Source organism: Carassius carassius, chromosome 20 (genome assembly GCF_963082965.1).
Source record: "Carassius carassius chromosome 20, fCarCar2.1, whole genome shotgun sequence".
NCBI lineage: Eukaryota > Metazoa > Chordata > Actinopteri > Cypriniformes > Cyprinidae > Carassius > Carassius carassius.
The window spans coordinates 19,571,802-19,594,114 of NC_081774.1; the positions used below are offsets into that span (position 1 = coordinate 19,571,802).

At 38.0% G+C, this 22,313-nt stretch overlaps 2 protein-coding genes across 2 annotated transcripts in view; one reads left to right on the plus strand and one right to left on the minus strand.

Annotated features, from left to right (window-relative positions):
- Positions 1-112: 112 nt before the first annotated feature.
- Positions 113-16,696, minus strand: plppr4a (phospholipid phosphatase related 4a). Its single transcript, XM_059502107.1, has 8 exons — positions 16,609-16,696; positions 16,248-16,479; positions 10,064-10,249; positions 6,555-6,684; positions 6,099-6,294; positions 4,641-4,698; positions 4,334-4,507; positions 113-3,274 (listed from the first exon to the last, which is right to left on the minus strand). The coding sequence occupies exons 2-8, from the start codon at positions 16,323-16,325 to the stop codon at positions 1,772-1,774; spliced, it is 2,325 nt and encodes a 774-aa protein (XP_059358090.1). The 5' UTR covers positions 16,326-16,479; positions 16,609-16,696; the 3' UTR covers positions 113-1,771.
- A 2,483-nt stretch (positions 16,697-19,179) lies between these two features.
- plppr5a (phospholipid phosphatase related 5a) overlaps positions 19,180-22,313 on the plus strand; it is a 33,740-nt gene continuing 30,606 nt past the window's right edge. The window contains exon 1 of the mRNA XM_059502108.1: positions 19,180-19,749. Coding sequence (XP_059358091.1) covers positions 19,546-19,749 — 204 coding nt within the window. The 5' untranslated portion in view covers positions 19,180-19,545. The remainder of the gene's footprint in view (positions 19,750-22,313) is intronic.

Here is a 22,313-nt window from a genome sequence, read left to right on the forward strand (position 1 = left end):
CATAATGTGGGGTACAATTATACTATATAAGCATATATAAAACTTTAAATGAAATGAACTGTTGGTTCAGAGTCACTCTTTTAAAACAGACACATCAAAATATGTATATATATATCAATGAAAGTTCAATAATAATAATAATAATAATAATAATATTAATAAAACAAAAATAACCAACATCATATGGATGACACTGTACATGAATCAACTACATGTATCTGACACCTTGTTCAACAAACATTCTTATTTGGCCATTTTTATGTATATATTACAAAATGGTCCTAACAAGGATGTAAACAATGAGCTAGAAATACAAATACATAGTTTAGAACGGTTTAGAAATATACACTCCACACAGGACAAATCCTAACATTGTCTATTTGTGTATTTTATTAAAACGCCTTAGTTTATGCAGCACTTGTCATTATGCAGTGACTGTGCCCCTTCTTCAGTGCCATTTGATGGCACAGACAGTGGATATTTAAAGCAAAGTCACAAAAAGCAAAGTGAACATCTGTCAATTCTGCACCGTAATCATTACAGCAGCAACATTTTTGTACAGTTACTGCAAGATGGAGCTAAGTTATCACAAGCTAATAGGCATATAATACTTTTTGAGGCACTCTATGAATATGATTATTAGTATTTTGTAGACTTTTACAAAAATAAGCAATGAATTCCCATAGTACCTTTGGGGGCCTCCTATTGCTCTCATATTGTGTATGCTTCTCTGCAATGTGCAGTGAAGTATGAGTCATTTGTTTATGCCCACACTCTTAAAAATAAAGAGGGCACACCTCAGTAGCTATATAACCCCATCCTGCCAGGCAAAATGGGGGGACAAGTAAGAAAATGATGCACAATACATCACTGTAAACGTACAGCAATGGGCCATAAAACAATTATACCTGTGCTCAAAGCAGAGTACAAAATAAGGGGGCTTGCAAATCAATATGTATGAGTAAAATAGAACTCATTGGCCTAAGGAACCAAATAAAAGTTTTATATTACACAAAGGCAATATGACATTAGTGTTTGAAGTATGTATTGTCCTCTGCTTTATGATGCCAAAGGCTGAGTCTCTACATTTATTGTCTCTATGCCAGCAAAGAGCACTTTCAGCTGTTTGAATGAAAATTGCTCATTCATGGTCACTAAAACACACAGTACATATGGTTAAATAAGCCCCCTAAACAAAACATCCATTTGGTTAATACATTTTTGCTAAAACCCTCTGTAAACTTCACAATAACATTCTCCTATTTGTCTAAAAGCTATGAGTCTGATTGAAAGCCCAGCTAAAATATTTAAAAGCAACATTTTCTCCTTAAGCATGAAAAGATGTGATTGAATGGTCCATAATACATACAAATATTTATATTGAGAAAATATATATAAATTTGCAAAGTTTTTAAAAGCACCCACGTTGCCATGAGACAACAGACAATTCCTATAAGACAATGGATTATTAATTCGATAACAAAGCTAATTCGAATGAGATAAGCAAATCAAACAATCACCTTTACCAAACAGCCCCAAATTTTATATTTTGTGCTTATGTTATAGTAAAGAGGACTACAGAATGTAGATTGAAAATGCACAATGTTGCCTTACGTGTTCTGGAGAGTGCAGTTGTGTCTAACGGTCAGGGAATGTACAGTACATGTGTCCAGAATCACTGGCTCTGCGCAGTCCCCTAACAGAGCCTCTATTCTTCAGAGTTCAGAGAGCAGGACAACTCTTAGAGGATTGGTAAGGAAAGGGGTTTCTTTCACTCCTTGAAAGTCAAAATGGGGGGAGGTGTAGGGGAGAGTTTGAAAAAGTGAGGCAGGTTTCTAGCATTATCAGGACTAGGTCCTCTGTCGGGCAGCAGGATGATGTTGCCTTTCCTGCGTAGTGTGGAGTCTCGACTGGAGGTGGAGGAGAGAGTTTCTGAGGTGGCTTCACTGCTGGCTTCCACCGGTGTAACTCGGATGGTGGTGATACTCTGTTGGTGGTGGTGATGGTGGAAATGGGGATGATGGGGGTTGCTCATGTCAGGTAGGCTCCGGTTGCCATCGAAGGAGCCGTAGCCATCTTTCAATGACTCGCAACTTTCGGAGTCCCGATTCAGGTCGTTGAGCTCAAGGGACTGCCGGATGCTTCCTCGCTCCTGCGGTTTCCACCTCCAGGACCCGCTGCCATCTGTAGATGGTGGTTTAACCACAGGCTTGTTCTCAGGGTGGGCCTCCACTCGAACAATGCCCGCGCTGGGTTCCTGATCCATGAGTGCTTTGTAACGGATGGATCCAGTACAACTCACGGTGCTCCCCTCACTTTTAGGACTGCCGTGCAACATGCCCTGCTGCTTAGACATTGCGATGACCTGCATGATACGTGGCTGGCTGTTAGTCCGACAGGCGGTGCTCTTCTCTGCCACCTTCAGCCATTTCGACCGTGCATTTCCGCCCCCTCCCCCACCATCATTCACCTCCCCACCATCCTCTTGAGGTGAGGAGCTCACGTTCTCTTGGGTCTCCTCAGGGATGTGCACCAGTTGGGACGATCCTGGTCGTGACTGGATCGATACCCTGGCTCCACCAGATAGGCCACCAGAGCTATTATGATTGGCTAATGGCACAGCACTAGCAGCTAGCTTCATGTACTGCCCAGGAGGTCCACCACGGAGCTCACCGTCTAAGCCCATGGCTGAGGGTTCAGAGCTGCAGCGGAGCTCCATGTTTCGCTGGGGAGAAAGCTGACCAGCCTCAGCCTCCATTACCTGCAGAGACAGCTTGCGGTTCTCGTTCTTGGTCTTCCATTGTGAGAGCAGCTGCTTAGAACGTGTGGAGTCCATGGAGGCATGGATAGCAGCATGGCGGCGAGGCACCGGTTCTTCAAATCCAGTTGAGTGCACACGGGGCAGAGTGTTACTAAATGACACAAAGCTCTCCTGGCAGAGGGGACTAGGAGGTGTAATGCACTCTACCTCTGTGCTTGCCCTTTTCAAACTGGACATGTTCTCTCTGTGGGATGGGCCACGTAGCAGGATACTCTCAGAGCGAGCTGAGGTGGGACGTTCCCGCATGCTCAGGCTCTTAGGGGGAAGTAAGCGTGGTGGATCTGTGTTCAAGTTTGGTAGAGGTCTCAGAGGCTCCCGCATGGCAGGTGGAGGCACCACTGGCTGGGGCTGTGGTGGAGGTTGCGGTGGTTGTGGTTGCCGGAGAGGAGGATGTACATGTGTCTTTAGAGATGTGTCTTCACTAGGTTTAAAGTTTCCAACTGCATACAGACCCTAGGGTAGTGCAAAAACTTAGAATATATACAGCAACATCAATCAATAGATGCCATATAGATCTTAGTCGTGATATTGCTATTTTTTTTTTGCAAATGAAAATTTGTATTTGAGAGACACTTGTATAGTCTATTCAAATTGTTAAATGGTCTCAAAGCCTGGTCAAGCTAGTCTTTAGCTGGTTTTTGCTGTGGACTGACTCGGTCATTAGGTTTGTGCTTATTTCTGACTGTCAAAGGCTAGAATATTCTCCAGGAAATGGAAACTGTCTTTAAGAGTGTTGAGTCCAGTCTTAGCTTTAGCTGGGTAGCCAGAGAGTCTCTCTATCACCATCTGTGAAGTACCCAAAGGTACTTGTCTCAAGGTCCTGTAATGTTTCACAACAAATTTTCAAAAGATTACGTGTTTTTTTTTTTTGTAAATTAAAAGTAATTGCTTTGCCAAGATATATTTTCAACATTAACTTTAGCTGAATGACCGACAGACTTGTTTTCATTCTCCAAAAAAGTAATACATATGGTGCCTACATTGACTGAAGTCCATCTTAAGCCTACATTAACTTTTAAGAGCTTTCCTCATATCACTCACAGCCAGAGTGTCAAACAGCATTACATAGTAATTCGCTTGCCCTGATTAGCATACACTATGCTCAGCAAACAATAAAATCGGAACCTGATGTACTGATTTAACAGTGTTAATTCCAGTGTTAAAAGTAGTTTTGGCATTGTTGTTAATGTTAGAAATCACAGGGTGTACATAGCCCTCAAGAGCAGATTGAGCAGGAAAAGAAGGACAGTTAGTGAGAGAGAAAGAAAGAAATGGTGGGAGGAATGTGAGGGGTTTGTGTGGGTGGAGAGCAGAAAAGAAGCCACAAGGGATCTGCATGTGTGAGCTATTTTTATCTCCATTAAAACAGCATTGTCTTATAGCACCTCAATAATTCTCTATGATTCTTTTCCAGGGTCAGGTTTCATAGAGTAATATGGATTTGTCACAGCAATATGTAAAGTGAATTATTATCCACACAGCGCCTTTAAAAGCCTCAGCAACAAGACTCACCAGGTAGACGGCTATGCCCCCTCCGATGAGAAAGCCACAGTAGACATCCACAGCATGGTTCTTGAACTGAATGATGCGAGTCAGACCACAGATAATGCCACAGATGATGAAGGAAAACACCAGGAGTGGCTTCAGGAGCTTAGTTGAGTCAGTCAGAGTGGCATTAAAGTACATCTGTGGAAGGAGAACAGCCTTTTGACTGAAGTTTAATGAAAATGCCTTATAGTTGAAAGGACAGTAGGATTATTTGGCATGCAGTTTGATATCGCTTGAGTCAACTGTGCCACGAGTCAAGTGGATTACTTACGGAGATGTACACAGCCGCAAAAGCTGCCAGAGTGGCGTGCTGAGATGGGAAGGACTTCCTGTAATGAGAGACAGACAGACAGCCTTGTTAGATTTTCAGATCATTTTCACACTGAACACATTTGAGGTAGTGTACCATGCAAAAGGACAGATGGGAATGGAAAGCCACAGATAATCATGTCTATAGTCCCCAAACCCATATATTGCGCCAAACAAGATCAGAGCTTTTTATTTCCAAGAACTAAATATTCTGGAGACACGTTTCAATGTACGTAACAAAAGCGTAAGCTTTTGGACACACACACACCACATCGACCCTCTTTACGTCTAATTTCTACGTTATACAAAATGTCTGCGTTACATATAATCATGGCTATTGAGAGTGCATGAAACGAGTGGAAATTTGAAAAGCAGAGCAGCACAAATGGATGTGTGTGGGTGTGCTGGAATGGGCAGCCGGGTTGTGAGCGAAGCAACAAGACTGAACTCTGTGTGGGTTTTACAGGAAAGCCATGTGCCATTGGACAGCGCCACATTCATTCTGCTGCCTTCACATTTACCTACACTGTTTATAGCAGGGATTTTTTGTTATATTATAAGGGACTTATATTATAAGAGTTGCCGTGCCGCAGGTCCATTAAAATTTTGTCAGCAATAATATGTCAAATAATCTTTGTTTGGGTATATTGTTAGAGTGAGGTTTTCATACAGTCAGTCTTGAATCATTGCATGACACAGGTATTTTAATTGCAGATTTTTGATGAGAAATCCTGAAATATTAGAGACAAGTCTCAATATGTAGTAGGAGTGAACAAAAAAAATTAAACAGATTATTACAAATAGAGGCAAATCTCAGTCCATTGAGAATGTTTTTTTTCATACAGACCAGATAAAAAAGGACTCTATTTACATTCTTAATGCATGTTCCCCATCTTATTGTGGTTGACTCGTTGTATGCTACTATATAAAAAAAAAAAAATCTATATATATATATATATATATATATATATATATATTTTTATTTTTTGTTCATAATATTTAATCAAAATGTTTGGAAACAATTTAATTGGGAACACATAAACACTATTAATTAAGAGTTTCTCCTCAATAAATTCCTACTTTGTTGTTTATTAATAGTTAGTAAGGTAGTTTTTAAGATTAGTTATGGGGTAGGATTAAGAGATCTAAAACAGAGACTTTATTTCATACCAAAAGTAAACTTGCGTGTTGTCAGTTTTCTCTTCGCTCCACAGAAAAAAAAAAAAAGCCCATCCAAACAATTCCCAATGGGTAAAATGATATCCGGCCCTACATGATTTCTTGTTCACAACATCACAACGCCATGTATGCAATAGTAAACATGCAATAGTATGTAATACTTGGTCCAAATTTAGACCATTTTTGGGCATGATCATGCATGTTGACGAGCTACAATCTGACACAGATACCGCTCTCTGACCTGCCAGAGTTGATTGCTGCTGGATCAGGCCCAGAGCAGATGTCATCCACAATGAAAGAGTTTTCATCACACGAAGTGTTGAGGCTGGTGTAGTTGGGCTTGCACACAGTTAGGAAGTAGGGGGCATGGTATCCTGTGGCCAGCTGGATAATATCTGTGATGAGTGCGGTGATGCACAGGCCAAAAACATGGACCCCTGAAAATGAGACAAAAGTAGACGCACAAAGTTTTTTTCTTAGTCATATAAAGTGAATACAACATTTCATAAGCAGCAAGAAGACTTCATAAGCTTACAATAAAATAGATGGCGCTTTCATTATTAATGGCAAACTCGATATAGTACAAGACTATAAAACACACAGAATGAGTCAAGATCAAAAGAGTATTCCGAATAATATTTATACAAGCTATATTGCTTTTTAAAGAGTTGAAAAGATCAGAAATATGTACACCCACCCACAAACCTCACAGCTCTTCGGATGTAAGAGTTGAAATTGCAGCCGGCGGCATTTATGTTAGCCTCTGTTTTGATGCCGATGTTTCTTCTGGCCAAGCAGCAGTACAGGATCCCTTCCCCAATCATAATCTGTGGGAAGATGGTCATCTGTGTTTACCCAAACACACAGCACCCCCTTTTTACCGCCATTCGTACACTTTCTAGTGGCTTCCAGGTGTAATTTCTGATACAATCACTGATACATCAACTCCATTACTGTAATTAAAGTAATCCCTCCAATCCATCCATTCATTCATTCATAGCCATATGCGAGGGATTTCATTCAAATCTAAAAAAAAATAAAGAAAATGATTGATGTGGGAAGGGGGTTTCTTGAAAGTCACCCAGACCTCCCCTATCGCAATGACTAAACTGTTTCATTCCATGTAAGTGAAAAGCTGAAACCCATAGATTTAAGTAAATGCTTCTGAAGGGGGCATCTGCTGTGGAGTACGATATAGAGAGTGAGAGAGATGAACAAGATCAAATCCTCCTGAGATCACACTTGCCGCACACCTACAGTCAAGTACAGCATTCGAGTGCAGCAGGCGCTGCCATAACAGCTGGAGCTACCAGCAGGATACACATTCACACGCCGCCTGCTAGCAAAGGCTCAGCTATAATACTCATACAGTACTGAGGCCCAAAGTTCATTTGGGTGATTTAGCATTGTGAAATGTTGTCAAGAGATTCAACGTGGAGCAAAAGTAAAAAATATGATGCAAATGTTTGGGCTGAGGTGGCCATTTGTACCGATGCTTCACTGCAGACCAACCACAGACTTATTTGCTGTGGCTGACAAATGCAAAATTCAAAGGAGAACCAACAGTGATAGCACTCAAATGAGCATAGCCCGCCTTGCAAAATTAATTAGGCCAGATTGTTGGAGCACCTAATGTGACGAAAACACCCAAGCGATGTGCTGGGGATTTGATGAAACAAATATGTCATTAAACATTAAACGGATCTGCTCTCTGATGAATATAGGTGGAGCGAAGCAATTTTAAGATGATGTTGATGAGACCAACACTGGAATAACAAACCATTGTGAATATAATAAACAACTGGGGCAATGACAGTAAGCTTTTATTTTTGGTTCAGATTTACTGATTTATAAAAAAATAAAGAAATAAATAAAATAAATTAAACTCACATACTGAAATTCATACAAATAAAATGTAATAATATTAATGAATGAATAATTGGTATTTGTAAAATGCTCTTTATGCCTTGAAAAATTTTTTAGAAAAATGTTATTACTTTTATTTAATGGACCACAGCACATGACATTATTAAATTTAGGGCCAGTTTTACTAAACAGGGCCAATTAGCGCCAGGGAACAATTCCAAAACTGCACTGATGGGCGTGGAAATTTCTGTGGTTGATTTACTCAGGAAGCGTAAATGAAACGAACACAGATGCAACATCTAATTTACATATCGACCAATGAAATATTCCAAGCTCAGCGCGAATTAGCAAAGTCACAAATGAAGAATAAAGAGATCCCAGTATTTTGAAAAGAACTGGAGGCCAAAAAAAAAGGGTTGCAAGAAGTTTTGATAGACGTGGTATGGCATGACTCCTAGTTGAGGGTTCCAAAAAGCAAATAAAAAAATAACATGGCTTGCCAAACGATATGTTCAGATAATGTGTTCTTCTGGCATTCTAAATGAAAAAGTGTGGAAAAAATTCCCTTCCCTTTCAAAAGTTTTTTGTTATCTGTGGTGCCTCCTCCTAGCAACAACAATTGCAGGCATTTCAAGTGCAAAACTGTTTAAGATGTGCTTTTTTTTTTTTTTTTTTAGAGTTAAATAATGGTGTGGTGTTGGTGCAGTGGATAAGACACATGCCTTTGGTTAGAGAGACTTGGGTTTGAATCCACTGTGAGACACTTAACCCCTAGTTGCTACAGAGGTGTGCGACCTCTGACATATATAGCAATTGTAAGTTGCTTTGGAAAAATATAAATCACTTTTGAACGATTTTAATGCATTCTTGTGGAATAAAAGGATTAATTTAGTCATTAAATGTAATTTGATATTACTGACCCAAAACTTTTGTACAGTAGTGCATTTAAATATGACTCTCAAAAGCCACAATACTGAAACACTTCCAAACTTCCAGCTTTTGAAACCCAGAGGAAATGTGACAATAGGTTCTTGAAGATTTTTCCAATCTGCCTTCGCAATGACAATCTTGTAAATCTCAACATGTATACAGATGGTAAAATGCAATTGAGGGCAATTTATTAGACTCAATTTCAACACCTAGGGTCTTGGTAATAGACTCACAACATGCCTGGAGAGGCTTAGTGCCTTGTCGCCCAACTGATGCTCGAAATGCATGCTGGGTGGGTGGCAGACAAAATTTCACTGACAGTTTGGGAACAACAAAAACATGCAAGAGACAGGCAAAAAATAATAAGAAAAATAAATACAAATGGAGAGAGAAAACACAAATAGAAATACTAACAACAATTTAGCTGAGGTGAAAGCAGAGAAACCCATACTCAAGGTGAATTCGTTTGACAAATTTGCAGTCGTTCCGTGTTTTTAAGTTGCTTTGGAAGTATTGCAAGTAAGTAAATATTGTAAATGTAAGCAAAAATATAACTGACTCATCCTGCACAGATTTTCAGTTGCGAGAATGAGAATGTCCCTCTAATACTGCCTGTAATTGACCAGCAATCAGCAAATCATGGTTCATGGCTGAGACAAAGCTGAAGCCATCAAGTGATTTCTTATACATGAACTAGGAATGTGTGCGCAAAGCTAGCAACAATTAGCAACTTCGGGTGACTACAATGAAACTGGAGACACACCATCAAATACAGATGAATTATAATTCACTGTAATATTCATACTTCCCCCTCTAAATTGAAATCAAACATTAGGCCTGCATGAATAAGTAAGAGTGCCGTCTAGACCAGTGGTTTTCAATCCTGGTCCGTGGGAACCACCTCGATGCACATTTTGTGATTCTGATTCAGATTATCAGTTAGTTAGGAGAGAGATCCACGAGTGTGTCAGATAAGTGAAAGTAGTGACATTTGCCAAGTGTGGTAACCCATACTCGGAATTGGTGCTCTGCATTTAACCCATCCAAGTGCACACACACAGCAGTGAGAAGTGAACACACCGTGAACATGCACCCGGAGCAGCGGGTAGCTATAAATACAGCGCCCAGGGAGCAACTGGGGGTTCAGTGCCTTGCTCAAGGGCACTTCAGCCAAGGGTATTGAGGGTGGAAGAGAGCGCTGTTCATTCACTCACTCCCACCTACAACTCCTGCCAGCACCGTGACTCAAACCTGCAACCATCGGGTTACAGTTCCAACTCTCTAACCATTAGGCCACAGATGCAGTATGGAAGACATACAAAATGTGCAGAGAAGTGGGTCCCCAGGACCAGCATTGAAAACCACTGCTCTAGAGTCTAGACTTAACAAGAGTGTCAATCTGGCATTTACCGTCACCGCTGGCCCGGCAAAAGCCAGACTGAAGAGCATGAGGAAGGGGATGACCTCCTTTGTGGGCTCAATGTAAGGCATGCTGAGACTGCGGTCATTGCAGCTGTAGCCTGAACGCACTGGCTTAAAAATATCTGTCAGCTCCAAGAAGTATAAGCTGACCACAGAGGACACCAGAATTGGGAGCTGTAGAGATAAAACAGAAGAAATATGATATATTAGATGTGTCTTGTTTACTAAATATGCAAGATGTGTTGAAAGCAACAATGAAATTATGCAAATTTTATCAGGCAAATGGTGCACTGTCCCATAGTTTACTAGTTTGACTCATCCAGGCTAATTTGCAAACATGATAGGTGTTAATTATTCCATTGACAAGGTAATCAGCTTATTATATCACAATGAAGGTACTGTATCTGATCATGTGACTTCTCATCTGTATTTTGCCACTGCATGTATTTCCCATACTATGATGTAACTAATAACTACTATAGTATGAAACTAACAAATTAGTAATGTTCAGTTTCCTGAAACCATAATAAGATGGCCATACCTCTTTTGAGCTACATTGGTTCAACAATACAAACGTTAATGGCATCAAGTGCAGATGGTGGAAAAATAAATTACGCTAATTAATTGATTTGAGGTCTTTTGAGATACCGCTCTAATGAATATCATTTTGCATTATTTTTTGCTTGACTTACACATTTTTGCACAAGTACACTGTTCAAAAACAGCACTGATTGTTGACACATTAGAATTTTTAGACTGAGACATATATGTATGTATGTCGCTAGTATCTGTACTGTAGTGTGAAGATGCTCACAGGCTTTCCTATGCTGTTGCTCTAATATTATTGGTAGACCGCACATCTGGCAATATCTTAAGAAAATGCAATCACAAAACCATTCTATTTTGACTTAAAAGCTATAATTATTATTCTAATTAGACTTATGAGAATTAAACGTAGCATTCTGCTGTTGAAGAGTGTTGTTATATAAACTACAGCACTGCTCACTTATATAAACTTATATATTATGTAGTTATATAAACTACATCACTGCATTAAATCATTAACTGGATTAATGACTGATCAATCAACTAATTAAACTCGTACTGCAAAAAATTACTAAAACGTCATTCAAATTTGACAAATAATTGTCTAGTCCTTAATAATCAACATTATGCAGCATAAACTGTAAATATGAACTGCAAAACTGCTCACTGCATCACATAGCTAACAACACAAACTTCCTAGTGGTTGTTGCTCAGGAAATTCCCTGCTCATTTGCATAAAGTTAAACTTTTCTTAACTTTGTCACATGACTCACTCAATGGTACACTCTGCATAGGTCACTGGTGCTCAAGTCGCAGGAAGTAACCAGCTCTCCACTGAAAATGTATGGGATCATGTTGTTGCTGAGTGTCACTGGTGGTGTGAACTTTAGTGTGAAGATCATTTCAATAATCTGAAGAACGTTTTACAAGATAAAGTACCTTTTGAGGAATGCAAAGATTCCATGGATGTTAAAGTTTCTTCATGTAACAATAGATGTCAGTTAGTTTGCTTAATGTTTAAGAGTGTATATACAGTACTGTGCAAAAGTCTTAGGCCATTAGTATTTTCACCAACAAAAAATGGTTTTAAGTCAGTTATTTCTATCTTTTGCTGTAGTGTGTCAGTAGTAAATATCAGTTTACATTTCCAAACATTATTTTTGCCATTAATTGTAATAATCCAGTGAGATTTTTGCTTGCACAAGGAGTTTGACAACAGCCAGTGCTCCACACAGAGATCGGATCTCATCATCATCCAGTCTGTCTGGAATGACATGAAGAAACAGAAGGAACTGAGACAGACTCAATCCAGAAGAACTGTGGCAATGTCTCCAAAACGCTTCAAGAAAACTGCAAAGCTACATTACTCTGCAACGTTTTAGGCACTTGTGTAAAAATGCTGTAAAGTGAGGATCCCATCAAAAATAATGCCATAAATAGATTGTTATTAATTAACTTCTATTAACTTAACTAAATTAAATCAACATTTGGTGTGACCACACTATGTGCAGGTAGTTTTGCAGGTAGGTTTCTTGAAATGTCATGGAGAGATTACCACAGTTCTTCAGAATTTAGTCTCTCTCAGTTTGTTCTGTTTCTTCATGTTATTTCAGACAGACTGGATGATGATGAGATCAGATCTCTGTGTGGAGAACTGGCTGCTGTCAGACTCCTTGTGCAAACAAAAATCTCACTGGATTATTGCAATTAATGGCAAAAATAATGTTTGGAAATGTAAACTGATATTTACTACTGACAGACTACAGCAAAAGATATAAATAATTTTTGTTGGTAAAAATACTAGTGGCCAAAGACTTTTGCTCAGTACTGTATATTCAAATGTAATGGACAGTAAAGAATGTACTGCATGTTAGGATTGCTTGCTGTACCCAACAGAATGATCTATTTAAGTCCATATTTTATAGTTGGCTAACAATGCTTTGGGGGAACACACCAAAGATCCGCTGTTAGACTTTTTAATCATATTTCCTAAAATTAGTTCATAATACCCCAAATTATGTCTCCAAAAAAGAAAAAAAAAGAAAACGCTCTTGGTGCCGAAGCAGAAAATGCAGAAAATCTTGGGAGATCCTTGCTTCTAAAAACCTAAATGACAAAGGCCGTGTATCTGTGCTTGTCAAGCTAACTGCTACAATCAGCATTATACATATAAAGAGTGTTTGGATGAAGCTATGCTGGAGTTACATCCCCTGAGGCTTTTCACACTCGTCATCGGTACTAGGTTCATGCTAAGGTTAGACAGAAGATGTGTGATTACGGGAGAATCAAGGTTATTCTCAGGTGAATATGCAACTTCTTTAGATATCCTAGAATTACTGTTGTCATTGACACGGTTCACCCCATAGTATCTCAAAGAACAAGAATCAGCTGGAAATGTCTTCGCTGCTGCAGCTCCCATGAGGAAATATATTGCGCTGTGCTATGCAAAGTGAAAATATGCCTTCATACTGAATAATTACGATAGCTTGAGCAGATCAAAGGTGGGGGTAGGGGGTTTAATTACTGTAATCAAGCCCCTTCTAAAAAGGGGAGAACATCTGCAGAAAAAGCCCCTGTGGTTTAAACTCCAGAGCCCCTTTCACACTGCACGTCGGATCCGGCATATTGCCGGAACATTGCCGGGTCGCCTTCTGTGTGAAAGCAACCACGTCCCGGGATTGATTCCAGCATTGAACCCGGGTCGGGGACCTAGTAACATTGCCGGGTTCGACCCGGGACGAGCGCTGTGTGAACAAAAGCCAGATCTAATGCCGTGTCGAAGTGATGACGCGTGTTATCGCGCGACTCTTTTACCGGCTGTTTTGAAGAAAGATCAACGTTTCGCTACAAAAAAATATGTGCAAACTGTAATGAAGGAGAGATCCGTTAGTTCCTTACTTTCCGAGCTGACACCGAGATCGTTTGCTTGCTTCAGTGAAAGTATAACGTGCCTAGCGTTTTCGACTCGTACATTACACGTCATGCCCTGATGTCACGTGTCGTTACGGGATCTTTACGGGTTGTGTGTGAAAGCACGCACATATCCCGGGTAATCACTGGCAGTGTGAAAGTGCAAAATCTAGCGACCCGGGAACAATTGCCGGAACACTTTACCCGTGTATTTGCCAGAATGGCAGTGTGAAAGGGGCTCTAGGTGAAGCTGAATCTTACAGCACAAATACTAATAACCTCTATGACATTTTCACTGGACCAATTGGAAATTGTTCTAAACTGTGAATATCAGTTATTGTCTACGGTCCACCCATAATTCTCTAGCAAACAAATTAATTCAGTAGTTTTACTGTATATTTGCAGATGTTTAGCAGTGAATTGCAACTGAAGATGTCTTTAACCTTAAAAAAAAAGGTTAAAAATATTTACATTTTTTAAATATAAAAAAAATATACAGTACAGACCAAAAGTTTGGTAACATTACTATTTGTAATGTTTTTGAAAGACGTTTCTTCTGCTCATCAAGCCTGCATTTATTTGATCAAAAATACAGAAAAAATATATCACAATATTACATTTTTTTCTGTATTTTTGATCAAATAAATGCAGGCTTGATGAGCAGAAGAAAGTTCTTTCAAAAACATTAAAAATAGTAATGTTTCCAAACTTTTGGTCTGTACTGTATATATTAAAATTTGACTGGTTATTGGCTGTTTTTTTAATCATCGTTCAATAATATATTGTCTGATATTTAATATTTAAAGGTTTAGTTCACTTAAAAATGAAAATTCTGTCATTAATTACTCACCCTCATGTTGTTCCAAACCCGTAAGACCTTCGTTCATCTTCGAATAGGAATGACATGAGGGTGAGTAATTAATAAAAGAATTTTCATTTTTGGGTGAACTATCCCTATAATTGTTCATGCTCATTTTGCCTATCTTTGCTGTCTAATACTCACCTAGTCTTTAAAAACATATTAAAATTTCTGTTTTGATGGCTAAATTGACTTATAGCACCTTAAACAGTTTACTTTAGTTTAGAGCTTTATTTTTAGGTTTCACTTTATTTTAAGGTGTCCTTGTTACAGTATAATTATAAGTACTGAATAATATTAATTAATTACATGTACTTACTATGGTTAGGATTAGGGTTTGTTTTATATTAAGTGTTACTTATATAAAATAATACACAATTTTAATATTTGGTATTTATTAGTTATCGGCTAAAAATAAAGTTTATCTGTGTTTTTATATCAGTGCATCTGTAGCTAAAGCTCAAATTAAAATTATATTATGCATTTTTAATTAATTACCTTGCTAGCTAAACATGGCTGAACAATTGAATAAAAAGCTATTTGATATTTAAAAAAAAAAATGTCCACATATATATTTTTTTTTATAAAATAGGAATGTATTGGCCAGACAGCAGTGTGGAATAATAACTTACAACCTAAACTAGATCTGCCAGCATATTGTGTCAAAATAATTGTATTAAATTTTTTTTTATGAGAGGACAAATTAAACTCAGTCGCAGTTCATTTAGTAAACTGAAACAGTGAATCAGGGAAGTTAATTAGGCAAAATTAGTGGAGCGAAGCATACTAAATTACATCATTTTTAATTCATTCTCATCTTAGGACAGAAACAAGGTCTCTGCAGCAAGGCTACTCTATAGAAGGCAACCAGGTCACACCTGAGAACATGATATTAATTTCAGTGCAGCCAAGAGCTTTGATTCTGTCTGATTTGAAAATACAGAGTCTATTACATTTGATATCTGGATGAGGACACGTTTGTATCATGAAATCTTTCTCACTACTAATTACAATATGTGAATTACAATATTTTTGCAATGAGGCACTCGCAAGTCTTGTTAGAAAATATCTTGTAGTAGTGCATTATGCCCTCATTCAAGATGAATGATTTTTGTTACAACTGAATAGAAAGCCAATAGTCTATAGTTCATGACCATGGTTTTTAATACATACAACAGAATAGTTTAATATTCTTTGATATTCAAGAAACATGCAATTCAGCACTGCAGCTTGACAAGTAAACAAGACAGATCAAAGACTGCAAAGATGCCATCTCCATGACACCAGTGATCAGCACTCATTTGTCTGTGATATCTAGGCCATGTCAGATTAGCCTTCATATATTAACTGTCTAAATTACAACCCCAATATCGCCCTCTTAATTCTATGAAAGACAGCAGTGTTTATACCTTATTTTAAGACATATATTCATAAGGTTTCCAGTCCAGTGTTGATGATCTTCTTCACTTAGACTTTAAACTAACAGGCTACTATATTAAGGCCATGTTGACTGTGCCAGTGCAATTAGGAAAAGAGTTTTTTTGAATGGCAGGCATAAAAAAGCAAGACAAAATTTGATGGGCAAAAGCAAGAACACAATTTTTTAACCGTGACATTAACATGACATACAACAAGTGTAAAGCATTTGACCTTCTCAGTTCTCACGACCAGAACAGCATACAGTAATCCTATGTAAAGTTAACGAGCAGTCATGAAGAATCGAACGCTGACTTGGTTACAATCCGCTTGACTGCTTTGATTTTGAACGTGACCATCGCGTGAATGAAGACTGTCTTCTATTTATTAGACATGATACAAACAGGAATAGCTCTCTCAGTGTGTTCTACGCTCACTTACCTCCACGAAATAAAAGCAGGGCAGCAAGGTAACGCTGTCTTTGGTCATCTTGCTTTTGAGTCTTTCCTTCGCAGACATGATAAACGATACGTCCCTTAAAAAAAAAGAAAAAAAAAAAAAAGAACCCGGTGCACGGAGAGAACACTGAATCCCAGCTGGTGTAATTTCTCCCCCTGTGCAGTAATTGCGCTTCTTTAGGCTGTCGCTTTCTCCATCCCCAAGTGCGCTTTTACTGCGGATACAGACACACGGAAAGATGCAGTACCAAACCTGGCGACATCATGACTGAAACCATGACAACACAATCGCCATCCCCTGAGGACGCGCCGATGTCCAACACCGATTAATGTTTCAAGCCAACCTTCAGCCTTCTGATTAGAGGCAATATGCTGACCAGATGACGTCAGAGGTGTGCTAAAAACCCATTTTCACTAGAAGCGAGCGCGCGCGCACTTGCGCGTGAGAGAGGTGGGGGCTTTCACGCTTCTGCACAGTGTTATGATTGTCAAATGGGTCTCAGATGGGTTGTAGATAAGGCGTTGTCTTTAATAAATACAACGTATTAGTAATATATTGGAGAAATGGTTTTTAGACAAGACGCTTTAATGATTTGCAAGTCATAAATCAAAGTAGTACTCAAAACATTGTAAAATACCTATCCACATTTAGTCTACAGCGAAAGAATTGCATTTTGCTATTGCATTCCATGTGAAAGTTCGGTCCCTAAAATTATCGCAGAGCGTCAAAGAATGCTTCTAAGTTGAAGTGTAAAAGAAACTGCATAAAGTATTCATAGTTTATAGTAGCCATCTAACTTGCTAATGTTCCTAAATAATAAACATGCTATGTTCTTCCTTCTATTAAATAGGCTTATGCATAAAGTGATATGCGAATAACAAAACGTCAAAATTAGAATATTTGTCTGGAGCCTGTTTTATTCAGCATGACTCGGGGTTATTTTACCTCCTTAAATGTTCCTCTAAACTCAATTTCCTAAACTTATTCAGAGTGAACTTAGAAATAGTATAAAGGCGACATAAATCTGCTTTGAATTTTGTTTTAGTGTACACACGCGCCATCTACTGGATATTTAATTACAATTTTACATAGGATGAGTGACGATTGAATTAAATTTATAATGAAGTTCTAGCTCATTTCTAGCTCCAGTTTTATCCTACTGTGCAGGAAGTTTTTTTTTTTTAAATCTGAATTCTTCTTCTTCTACTACTTTTTATTTTCTTCTTAGCTTTATTTGCTCTACTCACAAAAGAGGTTTATTTTCCTCATCAGCATACTTGAGTTGTTTTGATGTAGTAAAAGCAGTCCATAGGTCAAAGGTGCAAGATAAGTGTGAGAAAATAAATGCTATTTTACACCTACTAGTAAGTTTTAAAGCAGAATCGAATAAAGTTCTGTATTAATTGTCAGGATGATGTTTCACAAACTCCATATAGGGTCCTTTGGATGCTCAATCCCATCATGATTTTCTCTGCACCAAATCCAGTACCTGATTCAGTTTGTTTATTCATACATTCAGCTTGATATGTCAATTGAAAACAATATGCATATTAGAAAAAAAAACATTATGTGCTGTACTTAAATACAGCATTCAGATATACAGTAGGTTAAGATATAGATATAAGTGATGAGCATCATCATGAAATGAACTTTCCAGTCAAGCTGTTTTGTCTCCCTCTCATGGGTGCCATCATTCTGGCATCACATGACAAGCCTTATAGTGTTATTAGCAGAAGTATTACTGCTTCTACTACTATTACTTACTACTACTACTACTACTACTACTACAGCAGCTGCAAAAGTAATAATGAGAAATTATTATAATATGCGAAAATCTATAGGCACAGCAGCTCAAAAGTTTTATGTCCATGCTGAGTATGTAAAGCAGTGGTTTCCAACATGTGGCCCTCACAGTCCCTTGCACAGGGCACAATACTATGCTTTATGGTCAAAAACGCAAAATGGTTGTCTTTGACTGAAAGACTTTTGGTCCAATGCCTTTGATACACTTAATAATGCTCTTAATATAAATTTGGGCCCCAATCCCTTGACTGCTCTTTTTGGCAGTATCTCATTCTCGATGTCTGATCTCGCCTGGTTATTGCCTTTACGATTGTTATAGCTAGATGAGAAACACATCATTCATTCATTCATCTTTGTTTAATCATATCTTATGTTTAATCACACCTTAGGGTTGTATTTAATATCAAAGATTTAGTTAAATTAACACTATAGGTCAAAAGCTTGTTTATCTCTTCCTGAACACTTTAGTGCTATCTCATAACATAAAAAAATAGTCTTTTTAACGAGTATATTTAACGAGGCGCCACGCATGCTGCATCAAACCAATGATAGTTATACACTACATGATTTTCATCTGATCAGTTCCTTTCACCCTTCAGAACTGTTTAGGTTGTCATGAAGTTGCTGTGGTTGCATTTACACAATTACACACATTACAAAATATTTCACTAGTAAGAATCCCTGACAACATGACTACAAGTGTTCTCCAGAAATTTCCCATTTACATTTTTAACATGTAGATTTTTTTTCTTTTTTCCCTTTATTTGTATTTATTTTTTAAAGTGAAATTGCAAAATTATTTTCAAAGCCTGACTATTCTCCATTCACAAGAGGGCAGCAGCGCACAATTCCTGCCTCATCAGACTTGAGAAATACACTGAAGCCTCTACTTTCCTACATTAGTCTCAACAGTATGCCAATGACATATCCTTAAAAAGAAACTCAGCAATGTATCAACCCAATTTTTTTTTTTTTTTTTTTTTTTTTTTTTAGATAGGCCTATCATTTCAGTTTAGAGATTGAACAAAAACACTTCAACCGAGCAGCTGTATGTTGGTCCTCGAACTTTTACCATATTATGAAGAGTTTGTTTGACAAGCTCTCAGCATAACAAGCAGCAGCAAATTGAGACTTCGAGTAAAAACTATATGACATATTTGGAGTCTTAATGGAGCACGAACTGAAGTACTCGATAATCGATAACATTGCAAGATAATACAGTTCAAGTCCATGTTTTTTAGGCATCCCATCACTTATTAAATTGAGACCCGCCTACAGCGCGTGCGGCTGCCCAGTTCATTCTCACAGACTACAACGCACTTTACAGCGCTCAGACTGTTACTGACACAATACGCTCCTATTTCTGGCGGATTTTTTTTTTTTTTACGAGCAGTGACAGTGGAATAAGAGGAAATCATGACAATTCTATCGTAGGAGACCGAAGACCCTGTTCTTTTCTGTTTAACCCTTATCCACAATGCTTTACTTTCAGCTGGTGATCATGGCAGGGACTGTCATGTTGGCATACTACTTTGAGTACACCGATACTTTCAACGTGCACATCCAGGGATTTTTCTGTCATGATAATGCCTATTTGAAGCCCTATCTCGGACCAGAAGAGACCAGTGCGATCCCGCCTGCCATCCTGTATGCGGTGGTCGCAGGGGTCCCTGCACTGGTGGTGAGTTAGATCTATCTATCTAAATGGAATTATTTTTTATTCAGCTAGGATGCATTCATTTGATCAAAGGTGTCAGTAAACACATAATGTTGCAACAACAACAATTTTTTTTTAAATATATAGTGTACTTTTGGATTTTCCAATCATTAAGAATACAGAAAATGAACCCATGATTTCTAAAAAAATATTAGAAGCAGCACAACCATATCTCAGAATTGAAAATAATAATAATAATAATTGTTTCTTAAACAGAATGGTTTCTGAAGGATCAAATGACTGAAGACTGAAGAGGAATAAATTCAGTTTTACAGTGGTGGCCAAAATTATTAGAACACCTGATAGATCTGAAAATATTGACTTTGGCCTCCAAAAAACATGAGTACATTTCATAATGTTCATAAAGCAGATAGTTGCACTGAGCATGACTATCAGATGAAGTGAGTAGTGCTCCATGTGATTAGTGTTCCATGCCTTCTGCAACTCAAGCCAAAGGCTTTCTTTTGAATATACAATAGATCTGTCCAGTTTATTTTCCAATTCGCCCTAAATTTGCTCGATAGGGTTGAGGTCTGGAGTTTGAGGGGGCAGTCCATAATTTTCAATGTTCCAGAACAGAAGATTCCTTCCATCACAGGTAGTTTAGGCAATAGTTAATTTTATGGGTATTTTTATGGTCAATTCAACAAAAACAACTGAAACTTCTTAAATATGCCAAGTATTCTCATAATTAATGCAACCACTGTAAACATATTAAAAGAGAGTTATTTAAAATTGTAGAAATATCTCACAATATTAATGGAAGTCGTGGCCTAGTGGTTAGAGAGTTTGACTCCTATGGGTTAAATGCAGAGCACGAATTCTGAGTATGGGTCACCATACTTGGCTGAATACCACATCACTTTAATGTCTTACTGTATTTTTGGTAAAAAAAAAAACAAAACAAAAAAAAAACGGTTTGGTGAACATAAGAAATGTCTCTCAAAAACATAATACGAAATAAATAAATACAGACCCCAGACTTTTGAATGATAGTGTACCTCAGATGCAAAAATAGAAAACAAATGAAACAGTTGTTGACACTTAGTAAGAGAATAGGTATAAAAATAACAACATAGTTCAAGAGTTGTGGGTTTTAATCGAAAATGTTCATGATGAAATCTTTAACTTTAAGGAGGGTTTGTTATATTGTTGAGATCTCTTTTAAACTCTAAAGGTGACACACGATTACTTTGTATGAACATGAATCATGCAAAAGTCAAAATTTTCATCCTATTTAATATAATTGCTATGCAGAAGAAATGAAGAAATGATATATGACGGATTTGAAAAGCCTGCATCTGCAGGGCACCACTGGTTAGTGTTTGCTAGGGTGGCCACAGTGAATGTCGGGATCTGTCTTTGAGAAGTCACTTTTTGGCTCTAGGCTCTAGCTTTCTGTGCCTACAGTATATTAAAAGAGAATTTATGATGAGCAAGATATTGGCAGCTCCAAGGATCAATTAAAGAGCACCAGGATCACCACAGAGCCTCCCTGCTATCATCTCTCATAAGAATTCCAATGGATTTGCTCAATCGATCTGAAAACACTCTTCTTGTCTTATATTAAGGCCACACAAATTCATCCCCCAAATTAATGTTATTACCACCCATTTGCTGAAAGAATCACTTTTGAGCCAATTATGGAGTGAATCGATCTGGCCTCCAACGTGCTCTGCAGTGGACAGTAAAGGTTAGATATCATCTTGAAGTGCAGGCTTAAACAGTGTTAGTCCAAAATATTGCTGGTATGCTGAACTTGGGCATTTCTGACAAGGCAACTGATAAGTTTACAAAATCTGAGACTTTAATGCAAGTGCATTTCTTACCCTCATGCTATTTTAAACTGTGTGATTAAATTATTTTGTGGAAAACAAAGGAAGAAAGTTTTAGTTATTTTCCCCCATGCAGTTACAACTAATGTTGACTGGAGTTTATTAGGAGTTTCCATTACTACTTTTTTAATTCATACGATAGCTTTGTGTGAGGCAAAAACCGAAATGGAAGTTGTTTATAACGTAAAATTACGTGTTAAGCCATGATTATGATGTCAAATTGAAGCTTTTATGCTTCTACTTTCTGTTTCTGAATTCTCAGTTTTTGTAATAACTTGACTTTTCACCTCATAATTCTGACTCAAGATGTCCATCTCGTCTAGTGCATGTTAAAGTAGTGAAGGAGAATGGAAAAACACATTCTGTGTGAACGTAAAATAGCTTTCCATGGCATTTCTGATACAGTGTGTGTCTACCGACCAGTGGTATTGCTGGCATCAAGCATTCAGCTTTCATTAAAATATTGAAACCAAACAGCCCCTATTTCTTGTATGATAGTGGTTATATGTGCGTTCAGAGCACTTATATGCTGTTGACCTGCCAAAGCCACAATCATTTTCAATGTGTTTTTACCTATGTATCTACCCAGTTTTAAATGACACACCATTTTTCACCCTTTTAACTGTCAATGTAGAAGATTCTTGAGCAAACTGAATGGATTCATTATTGCAGTTGCACTGACTGACCTTTGGC